General features: G+C 46.6%; 1 protein-coding gene across 1 annotated transcript in view; it reads right to left on the minus strand.

Annotated features, from left to right (window-relative positions):
* Positions 1–488: 488 nt before the first annotated feature.
* The window catches only part of LOC121441068 (BCL-6 corepressor-like protein 1), a 66,486-nt gene continuing 54,828 nt past the window's right edge, over positions 489–12,146 (minus strand). Inside the window, exons 12-14 of the mRNA XM_041642203.1 lie at positions 7,971–8,048; positions 6,525–6,675; positions 489–2,368 (exon numbers count right to left, since the gene is read on the minus strand). Of these exons, the coding sequence (XP_041498137.1) occupies positions 2,086–2,368; positions 6,525–6,675; positions 7,971–8,048 (512 nt within the window). The 3' untranslated portion in view covers positions 489–2,085. The remainder of the gene's footprint in view (positions 2,369–6,524; positions 6,676–7,970; positions 8,049–12,146) is intronic.

Raw genomic sequence — 12,146 nt, forward strand, 5'->3', positions numbered from 1 at the left:
AGAAATGCTCCTTCCACATCCCCAAATCAAGGCAACCCCAAGTTGGACTATTTTACCCTTGTGGGCAGGGGCCCTGGGACGTGCCCCCCCCCCCCCCGTCCTTCCTTTCCAGATTCCCACCTGATCTAATGACCAAAAGCTCTATTCTGCCTTGCCTTCACCCACCATGTCCCTAGGGACCATTCAACACCCCAAAAGCCACAAAGGGAGGAGAGTGAGGACAGGAGACACAGGTTTTTCAGTATGCAAGTGTTTTTGACTCCACAGCCAGTTGCTTAAAACGAAACATAAAGGGCAGCCAGAGTACACACCAAAATGCAAAACAAAGTAAAGGCAAACAAAAAACAAAATAAACCACACAGTATCATAAATCTCAACAAAACAAAGAAAATTGAAATCCAAGCCCCCTCAACATATATATATATATATATATATATATATATATATATATATATATATATATATATATAGTTAAAAAGGGAAAACAATTGTTCAAAACCAATTGGGCAGGATGTGGCAGGGTTGTCCTACAGAAGGGGGCCCAGAAAATCCCCATGGGAACAAAAATCACACACAGTTAAAAGAAACAATGCTCCTAAATGGGTCAGGAGCCTCCAGAGAACAGATTGTCCCATCCCCAAACTGGCTTTTTTTTTTCCTTTTTTGTGTCTTTTTTTTTCATTTTCTTCTTTTGTTGTTGTTTAGCACCTGTACAATAAACTGTACCATCTCCATCCAGAGCCAACCAGAGCAAGGCCCTCCTGCCTTTTCATGGTACATACTCAAAATAACAATCTATAGAAAAATAAGAAGACTGGGAAAGACAATGCCATGGAGGGCGGGGCCATGGAAACAACCCAAGCACCCAAGCTCCTCCTTCCTCCCTCCCTCCCTCTGCCCTGTATCAGGTCTAACACTAGGCTTCTCAAGGCCCACAAGCCACAGCTACAAGTCCCCAAGTGGGCATAGAGCCAGACTAGAGACTTGTCCCTGCCCTTGCCTAGTCAGCCTCAGGGTCCTTTACAGATTCCAGAGGAGAATCAGAGACTGGTGGAGGAGACAGGGGAAAGGGTGCTGGAAGTCTGTGGTAGAAGTGGCAAGGCAAAGGCTGGGAGATGAAAGGCTCAGTATCTCAAGATGGGGAGCCCAGGGAGGTAGGGTGAGGCAAGGAGGGGTACAGGGCAAAAGATGCCAGAGTAACTTCATACTGTGCACTCTGAGCAGAGCAGTATGAGGGAGGCCCCCTCACCCCTCAGGCCCATTCTCAATCTGCCTTTATTAGAGGAACTCAGGAACCCCTCTCCCTAGTAAACACTAAGATGGCAGAGCTGCTACAAAGGGCAGGGGTGGGGCAAAACTGGCAGGGGGTGGGGGAGCACCAAAGGCCAGGGATTTGACCCCAGTTCCCCAGCTCTGGGCCAGCAGCAGCCAGGATGTTTAGTTGTGTGATGATGTCCCCTATCCTTCCTCACCTTGCTCCCTCCCCAGCTGGGGGAAGGACAACCTGGGAATCAGTTTCATAGAGGGAACGAGCATCCCCAAAGCTTATCCAGGAAGAAAAAGGAAAGGAGGTAAAGAAAGTCCCTCAAAACAACAAGTTGTCTCAAATTGTCACAGTGATACAGACTTATCAGAAATCAATGAAACAATACAAATTAAATACTAATAAAATAAATACTATGGAAGACAGAAGAGTACAGGGAAATGGGGAGGGGCACTCAGAGGTTTGGGCTTTTCTCATTTCTCCTTAGGACAGGCCACAGTTACCCAGGCCCATTTGGTCTTGGTCATAAGCATAGAAGCCAGTCCCAGGGACCCTGGTGCCACTTCCCAACATCTCCACACCTCTTGTCTTCAGAAGTGGAGTTCAACTTTCCACCTCATCACCAACCACAACGACATGGAGATGAGAACTAACTGTAACCCAAAGGAAAAGCTCCAGTCGCTAATGCTGGCATTGATAAGGTGGCTTCTTGTTGGTCCATATTATTGCCTCATTCTGCAGTCTGGTGCTCGGTGGGGGAGATATGGGCGGTGGGGAAAGGATGAACTCGGAGGAGAAAAGAACGCGGAGGGCTGTTTCGGTCAACTGCTCCAAGACTGGTATTCCACCTCAGACCCTAGGAGCCGCAGCAGCTCTGGCTCGTACTGCACCAACTCCACAGTCTCAGAAGAGCCTGGGGGAGATCTGTCCTCCAAGCTTCCAGGCCTCTCAGCTGGGGTCAGCAGCTGACTTGAGGCCACCTGCCGGTAGAACTCGGCCTTGGGCAGGGTGGTGACTTCAAGGTGTGGAAACCGGGCCTGAAAGATTCTTGAGGAAAGCTTCAGCCTCTTCAGGACATCGGAGAAGAGGAACCAGTTGCAGGGTCTGGAAAGATAAAGATGGAGTTAGGGAAGCAGGCTCAGGAGGAAGGGTGGGGGCCCCAGAAGCATTATAGATGGCTAGGAGACCAAGTGACCCCCCTAACAGTGAGCCCCCACTCCCATACTTCTGAGACTCTCGCCGCTACCTCCCAGGAAACCACAAGTTTCTGGGATGAGGCTGGGACAACATAATACCTGCTCCAGCTTCTAACTGAGGTCAGTGAGCACACCTATGGGCTAGCTCTCCCACATAGGGCAAGCCAGGGAAAATAGGCCTCTTAGGGCTTTCCCTGGTTCTTAGCCTGCTAGCCCATGGCCTGACAACTACTGTCTGCTGAGACCACTTGTTCCTGACCCCCACTCCAGCAACCCTGCCTGGCTTCTCTCCCCTGATCTCTCTCCTGCTCACTTGTCCTTCTAGATCTTCTCTAGTGGAGGTGGAGCTGTGGAGAAAGGCCTAAACTGTGGGTAATCCAAAAGGCATTTCTCTTTGGCTCCGAAATGCATTAGACAACTTTTTTTTTCTCCTCCAGCAGCGGCAGCACCAATGTTTCTGCAGGCCCAGGGCTCACATTACAGCCAGTCTGCCCTTGTGGAGCACTTCCGACTGGGCGGCAGCCTAAGGACAGCTGGGAGGGGTGCTGCAAAGGCCGGTCACCCACCAAGGGCTTCCATCGGCTCTCTCCAGAAAGAAATACTGCATTCTCCCCTCGTTAGTGATCCCATTTCTAGCCTTTGCAGGGTAGTGGAGACCAGAAGTGGCATAGGCCTTACACTTGCCATCTGTCTTTGTTGAATCCTTTCTCTTGATGGGGGAGGGGACTAAGAAAGCTATTTTAGCACAGGCTTAAGCACATAGGTTTTAAAAAAAAAAGAGGTGCTGAGCAGAAAGTAAGACATACCCAAGAACATAGGTATGGGTTTCTCAAAGAGTCCCTTGGATCCTCTTTTCTAAAATGAGAATATGATCCTCCATTCCCTCACTGAATAGCCTCCAATGGCTTCTAGCATAAATATATGCTAAGAGTACATGCTCATCTTCTAGAGGACTCAAATTCCATTTCCAGCACCCACACTGGGTGCCTCATAACTGCAACTCCAACTCCAGGAGACCTGACCCCTCTGGCCTCCTTTGTGCTCATGTGTACATATCCACACGCAAATGCACACATATACACACAATTAAAAATAACATAATAGCCAGATATGGTAGCACAGGCCTTTAATCTCTGCCCTTGCGAAGCAGGGACAGGAAAATCTGTGTGAACCTGAGTCCAGCCTGGTCTACATAGTAAGTTCTGGGTCATCAGCAAGTTCTAATTCTTTATCATGATAATAAGACAGACCGCCCAAAGATGACCCCAATTCAGCCTCTTCAATTCAGTCTCCAGCTCGCCCACATGCACTTACCACAGTGCACCCCTGTCCTACCAGAACAGATAATTTTTTTTTAAAGATTTATTCATTTATTATGTACACAACATTCTGCCTCGATGTACGCCCGCACACCAGAGGAGGACGCCAGATCTCAGTACAGATGGTTGTGAGCCACCATGTGGTTGCTGGGAATTGAACTCAGGACCTCTGGAAGAGCAGTCAGTGCTCTTATCCTCTGAGCCATCTCTCCAGCCCCAGAACAGATAATTTTTAAAGACTTTATGTGTATAGATGTTTTGCCTGATGGATGTCTGTGCTTTATGTACACCTGGTGCCTGCAGAAGAGACTTTTGGATCTCCTGTAACTAGAGTTACAGGCAGTTGTAAACTACCATGTAGGTGATAATGCCAGGAACTGAACACAGGTCCTAGAGGCCAGTGTGCTTAACCTCTGAGCCATCTCTCCAGCCCCCCCTCTTTTGAGAGATAGAGATAGATAGAGAGAGAGAGAGAGAGAGAGAGAGACAGACAGACAGACAGACAGACAGACAGACAGAGACTCTCGTTATACAACCTCAGCTAGCCTGTGACTCATTCTGTAGACCAGGCTGGCCTCAAACTCAGAGATCTGCCTGCCTCTGTCTCCTGAGTGCTGGGATTAAAGGCATACACTATCATGTCTGGCTTTTGTTTTCTGTTGCAATGCTTTTGCTCATGCCATCCCTATGCCTCTTCTTTTAGCCCAGCTCAGATGCCATTTCAAACCTACAAAACCTCAAAGAAACTAAGTGTTAAGTCCATCTTCTATGGGCTCATGACACTTGGTTCTCAGTCTTATTATGATATTTCCAACAGCTCATTTCCAAAAGGCTACAAAATCAAAATAAACTGTGCTCTTCTTTAGGGACTAGGAATAGAGCTCAAGACAGACTTAACTTTTTATTTTTCACTTGACATTCTTTTTACAATAATAAACCTGCTTAGAACATTTAGTCTTTTATTAAAGCTAATTGCACACTTATCTGTCTACTACTCTTGGCTGAGTTTTTTGAAGGCTAGAATTGTCTATGCTGTGGATCTTAAAAAGTTTGATCCAGTGCATAAAACATGGTTGTGAAATCAATCACTCTACACAGTAACTGAAACACCTAGCTAGCTGGACACGGTGGCTCAAGTCTTTAATTCAGCACTTGGGAGACAGAGACAGATAGACTGAGGTCAGCCTGGTCTACCTAGTGAATTCTAGGCCAGCAGGGCTACATAGAGACCCGGTATCAACAAAACACCCTCACATATTTAGACTCAATCCTTTTTCCTAAAATTCAACATTTCTTCCACATGATGGCAAAGTCTGTCACATTATAAAATTAGGGAATGGAATGTTCTAGGCTAAGAAAAAGTGACAATCAATGCCATATACTTGAACAATCTCTTTCAAAGAATGAGGATTAAAGGGCTGGAGAGATGGTTCGTTCAGTGGTTAAGAACACTATTTGCCCTTACAGAGGACATGGTACAATTCCCAGCACGCATGTACTCAACTCACAACTGTAACTCCAGTTCTGGGAAACCCAATGCCCTCTTTCTAGCCTCTGCAGGCAACAGGCTCACACATATCTGCAGGCAAATAACCCATATCCCTTGGCTTATAGGGTGGCATGTGGCCTTTGGTTGTCCATATTCTGTCTGTACCTAAAGCAAACTATTCTGGTCCTTTTACTGCCTATGGCCCAAGATCCTGTTTCAGAGAAGGAGATGGTGAATACTTTGGAGGAATTTGTACAACACTATGTCCCAGAGGCCTGGCCCATCCTCTGGGATCAGCTTCAGCCCAGAACAAGGAGACTAGGAACAAAAGGGGAACTGATCCTGCATTAAACAATACATTTATTTTATATTATGAGGGTTTTCCTGTATGAATATATATACACCGCATATATGATTGGTGTCTGCAGAGCCCAGAAGAGGGCATCGGGTCCCTTGGAAGTGGAGTCATTGATGGTTGTGTGTGTGGGTGCGGTATTTAAACCTGGGCCCTCCCTAAGTGCTCCAAACTGCTGAGCCATCTCTCTAGTGTCCTGACCCAGCATTTTTATCCACCCACCCAGCACCTCCATATTCTGATGCACTGGAAAACCCATCAAAATCCATGGTCCTGAAGGCTGACAAACTTCCTTCAAGTTAGAATTCTGTCAGTTCTGAATTAACCAAGAGTCAGTTGGGCTCAGTCTAATATAGGTGTACTCTGGTCTCCAAAGAGTGGGGCTCCCCTGTAGTAGGACAGTCACCTGAACCAACAGTGCTGATCACCTTGCTGGTTTTAAGGCTATGAGAGGCTGTGCTGTGGATTGCTTAAGGATCCTAGTAGATCCAAAGCTACGGCAACCAGAGGCCTTGGCTTTTCCAAGAATCCCAATTGCAAATATTCTGTCTAGATGTCCCCAGAAAAAAATTTCCAGAGATTCTAATAGCTCATCATCCCAAATACTTCCCTACAGATTACCACCTACACACAGTAAGAGTGCAAAAGTTCTTCAGATTTGGGGGCCTGGAAATATACCAAGTTGATAGCCAAGGTGTAGTCCTTGAGATCTGTGCACCTTGAGTTTGGATGTGAACTACATTCCTTCCAGAGTGGGGAGCAGAGCATCTTTCCTCTGTCCCAGCACTCATTCCCCAGGCTGCATCTGCCTCCTTCTGGAGAGCTCCTCCTTTTCTGGGAGGCAGGTCAGTGGTTGCCAGGACACTCTCACACAGTCCCTGTAGACTTCCCAGACACTTACCCACGGGACACTGACACTTGGAGGTTGTAACAAGGGAGAAGAGGCTTGTCTGAGAGTTCGAACATGAAGTCATCCTGTTCTGAATCGTCTCCTTGCTCGGCACTCCCAGGAGGGTTATGGAGGAGGTCGCAGGCAAACCCGTCTTTTTTCTCTGTAAATTGAGTACCCAGGAGATCAGCTACTAGCATAAAACGGAAGCAAGGAAAACCTTTCAGCCAGATAAAGGGATACAAAGGGGCGGCTCAGGAGATAAATACAAGGCTACAAGTCGCTGGCTGGATCCTTGAAAGGGCACATGAAAACTCTAGTCTTGGAAGGAAGTATGTTGTGGTCAGAAGTCCATTATCCTTCTCCACTCTCTGACTGGAAAAGGCAAAACACTCTGAGAGGATGGCAGCTCAGCTCTTCCAGACGGAAGGCAGAAGATAACTAGCAGCCGGCAAGGGTCCAGTGAGGTAAAACACCTGTCCTCTGCCTAGAGCGTCGCCAATCTACCTCACTGCCTGACCCTGACTGAAGTCTAGGGACTTAAAAGGTTTCCTTCCCCAACCAATCATGTGGCTGTGTCCCACTGCCTTTAAGACCAATCTGCTCTTCATTCTCAGCCCCTGGTTCACACAGGACAAATGATGAATGAGCACAGACAAAGGTGTGCTCATCTTCCTGCTGCCTGCTGTTTAGGCCAGAGGGTTAAGGGCTCAGGACAGCAGCAAACTCAACAATAAGGGCTGAGCCCCAGGTGGTGGACCACGCTTTTAATCCCTGCCCTTGCCTTACCGCTCTTGGGAGGCAGAGGCAAAAGGATCTCTGTGTCCCAGGCCAGCCTGAGTTACTTAGTAAAACCTCATCTCAAAAACAAAGCAAAAGGGGGCTGGAGAGATGGCTCAGTGGTTAAGAGCACTGACTGCTCTTTCAGAGGACCCTGGTTCGATTCCCAGCACCCACATGGCAGCTCACAACTGTCTGAAGATCCAGTTCCACGAGATCTGACACCTTCACACCAATTAACATAATAAAGTTAAATAAATCATAAAAAATTATAAAAAAAAACAAAGCAAAAGAAAACAAAATCAAACCCAGAGAAGAAAATAAAACAAAAACCAAGGACTGCCATCATAGGGGAAGAGTGACAGAGAATGAGAGTCGCCAGATGAGGGGTTGACACCCCTACAGTGTGAGCAGTACCAAAAAGAGGTTAACACTAGGATTTACAAAGCTCCCAAGGTGGTAGAGAGGCAGAAGGCAGGGGAGGAAGATTTTATGCAAATCCTTGTGGCATTTCAGACTTCATACTACTGACTGGAGCCTGAGGGGGGAAGGGCTGAAAGGGTTTATAAGCTACTACCAGGTAAGGAACGGATGCCTCCACAGAGGGGGCTCCTACCTCCAAGAAGTACTGGTGATATAGATACATACATATAGCCAGTCTCCCCATTCAGAACTTACCCAACACAGAACTGCTGTAAAAATCCCAGGATGCACGAGGATCACCCTCTGCTCTGCCCTGAAGATCCGAGAGGTGATCTGATGAGAGGGGAAGATGTGAGACAAGGAAGAAATCGTGAGGATTATCCCTGTGGGATTGGGGGGAGGGGAAGAGGGGCCAGGGTGACAGGAAAGAGGTTCACTTCCTGCTCACAACAGACTGCAAGCAAGGAGGCAGAAGTCCCATGCAGCTCACTGATATATGGCCTAGTTTTTAAAAGATTTTAAAAAAACAGCCTCTAGTATTTTAAAACAGGGAAATTTCACTTAAAAATTAGATTTCCAACTTTTTATTTAAAAAAAAAAACAGATAAAAATCCAAAGATCTGGCAGCATCACCTCTGCATTCCTGTATGTCAACAGTTGGCTGGAGGAAGCTGTGACATGTACAGTCTCCAGTCCTTACTGGGCCTCTTCTCTTTTTTACACATCAGCCAGGAGACTTGTAGCTTGGGGACCTCAGCTTCAAAGAGCACAGGCCATTCCTCTATAAGCAGAATCCTTTGCCTATCACAAGTATTAATGCACCCAGTTCACGATCTGATTCTTTAAAGGAAATAACTATGGGTGTAGCTCCGTGACAGAATGCATGCTTAGCGTGTGAAAGATTCTAGTTTAATTTACAGTGTCCTCTCTCTCTCTCTCTCTCTCTCTCTCTCTCTCTCTCTCTCTCTCTCTCTCTCACACACACACACACACACACACACACACACAAAGTAAAGCCAGAAATGGCAGCACACACATATAAATCTCTACTACTCAGAAGGCTCAGGCAAGAGAATCAAGTTCGAATTCAGCCTAGGACACAAAACAAAACAAAAACCTTTGCTTCTACCCAAAAGAGCTCAATACAAGGTGCTTAGAGAACAGCTCAGCATGTAACAATGCCTGCCATACAAGCTTGACGACGAGGTTGATCACTGGAAGGCACGGAAAAATGGGTGTGGTGGTAAGCATTTATCGTCTCAGAATTCCAGTGACAAGGCTCCCAGTGGAGACAGGAGAATCAACTGAAAGCTCACAGACCAGCTAGGCTGGAGTACACAGCAACAAAACCAGACTCTGCTTTACAAGGTGCAATGAGAGGACCAACAGCCCATAATTTGTCCACTGGCTTCTATACATATGATGCGGCCTGCATGGGGTGACACATATGCACATAGACACTAAATTAATTTTTGAAAAGAACTGAGGACCAAGTGTTCAAAGTTTTGTCCTCATGAATGAACTATATTCATGAGGGTCAAAAGCTGGCAACAGCCCAAATGTCCAATGAGTGGATACATAAAACCAGGTAAAGTTCATACAGAAAAATATTACTAAACCATAAAAAGGAACATGGAAGGTAACTAAAAGAAGCCAGATACAAAAGGCCATATAAAAGAACAGAGTACCACTATATCACATAGATGAACCTTGAAAAAATGATGCTAAGTGTAAGAATTAGATACGAGAACCACATATTATATAATTCCGTCTCAAGGCCAGTAAGACAGAAAGCAGAAAAAAAAATTTTTAAATAAATTAAAACAAACAAAAAACCATGGTAAACCTTCCCCTTTTTTGGTTTTTCGAAACAGGGTTTCTCTGTAGCTTTGGAGCCTATCCTGGAACTAGGTCTTGTAGATCAGACTGGCCTCAAACTCACAGAGATCCGCCTGCCTCTTCCTCCTGAGTGCTGGGATTATAGGTACGTGCCACCACCGCCCAGCTTAAACCTTCCCATTTTAAGGCCAGGCAGTGGTGGTTCAGACCTCTCTGAGTTCAAGGCTAGTCTGGTCGGAAGAGTGAATTCCAGGACAGCCAAGGCTACACTGAAAAACACAAAGCAAAAGGACAGTAAGCAAATTGATTATGTTAGTGTTGGAGGAGTGGGAGGGGTAGGGCAGTGACTGAGAGTGGAGCTGGGTTTTCCCTAAGTTCTGGAAGCACACGGTGACAGCAGTACACACTGTGAGAGCCAACAACACTCCATGACTCAACTGTCTAAAGTCAAAGATCTTCCATGTGTGCACCACCACAATCCAAACACCTGCCTTTTGTTTCCTCACTCTCAAGATGGAGGCCAGGTTACCCCCAGCCTCCTTGTTTCCTAGCTAGGCATCCGTTTACGGGTTCACCTCTTATTCCCACACAGATACAAAGTAGTCTTACTGGCTCTCCTGAAAGATTAAGTATGCAGTCTGTGAGTGCCGTTTGGAAGTTGCCAGTGTGCCAAACAGTACAATTAGCAGGCTGACTGAGCTGTGGGTGATTGCCACCAGCTCTCAGGTAGCACCTAGGCAACAGGAAAGAAGAGAGTCCAAAGAACACAAGGAGGTGAGGGTGACTACCTGCAAAGCCAATCCCAGGAGGAAGTTGGCAATTGTTCCCCAAGGGGCGCAGCTTGCTTCCTTCACGGCAAAGTATCAGTGCTGCAGAAGGCCTCCCTTCTGGGCCAATCCCGCAGCAAGGACTGCCTGTTAATGCAAGTTACCAAAGCCACTCCTTTCTTAGCCATCTTCTGGGACACAAAGAGCTTTTCCATTGGAAAGGCACCAGGGAACAGCTTTCAATGTAATAGCAGAAGCGGGGGGCGGGGGACCTTAAGTTGTGTAGATCAGACCTCTGCACACCACACAGATGGCCCGAGGCCCTCTTCTATACACCGTACCACCCCAGACAGGACTTCCTTCTAGAAGCACCTGCTGGGCAAGAGTCAATCTACTCCTAGTCCTGTGCTGGGTCATAGGAAATAGAGGAAAGGGGACCTTTATTTAGAAAAATGGAGGAGCCAGGTCTATCTTCTTTACCATTGTCTCTCCTGTGCTGGAAGTCCAGGACCTGGGACCTAAGAGAGCTTAACAGACAGACTAGAGAAGGAGGGACAGTAGGAAAAAGGGGAAAGGAGAGAATGACATCATGCCAAAGCACAGGCACCACCCCCCAAGGATTCCATGGGTCACCACATTCCTGGGCTCCTCACTAGGGAGTGCCTTCAGATCCCATGGCACATTCCTCTAATTCTCTCCACAGCCTGCAAAGCTTTGTCTCGGACAGGTGAACTTGCTTTTTTGAGACAGCCCAGTTAACTGGCATGAGCAAAGACGCTAAAGTTGGAACAGGCCTGTCAGTGACAGACACATGGGAGGGAGGAGTCACTTGATCGTGTAGCTTTAATGCACTCTTTTCAGATGTGACTACCAGCAAAATGAGTGGCCTTCCTTTATTTTTAAAATTCTCCTTCCACCCACACCAAACTTTCAAGATTTTATCCTCTGTGTGAGAAAGTGCCCTGGGCCTACCTATTCCCTTTCTAGGTATACACGCAACTGAGCTGACAACGAGTAATCAAAACAGGTTATGTGGGCAATGTATGATCAAAGCTGCGCTACTGACAAGCTAAAAGATGGACATGGTGCAAATGACTATGAATGAATGAACAGATAATATAAATGGCATATATACACACACAATGACATGTTATTAGTCAGGCAAAAAAGAATGTAGGGGGGGTTAGATGGCTCAGTGGGTAAAGGTGCCTCAAGTCGATGATCTGTATTCAATCCCAGGGCCCCGCATAGTGGAAGGACAGATTCAATTCCCACAACTTCTTCTCTGACCCCCCCACACACACACACACAGAGGGGGAATTAATTTTAGATACTAGTATATGAATACTGAAATATGCCAGTGTATGGATGGAGCACGAAACCATTATACTACATGATTATGCCTACACAGAAGCCCCAAGTTGTAGGCTCCATTTATATGAAGTCTGGAAGAGGTAGATCCACAAAGACAAGATTACAGGGTGGCAACTGTTTGGAACAGAGTTAATGGGAAGCAAATACTTCACTGGTTCAAAGCTCTATGCAGGATGATGATGATGATATTGTTTCAGACCGAGACAGAAGTTGTGGCTGGCTGGAGAAATAGACAGAAGTCGTGGCTGGCTGGAGAATGCTATAAATGAACTAGAAGGCATGAACTGATCACTTTGTGATTATGAATTTTATGTTACACCACCTTTTGATTGAAAGCACCCTCAGAGCCGGGCGATGGTGGTGCACGCCTTTAATCCCAGCACTCGGGAGGCAGAGGCAGGTGGATCTCTGTGAGTTCGAGACCAGCCTGGTCTACAGAGCTAGTTCCAGG

Source organism: Microtus oregoni, unplaced genomic scaffold (assembly GCF_018167655.1).
Source record: "Microtus oregoni isolate MIOR12 unplaced genomic scaffold, Mior012 000073F_001, whole genome shotgun sequence".
NCBI lineage: Eukaryota > Metazoa > Chordata > Mammalia > Rodentia > Cricetidae > Microtus > Microtus oregoni.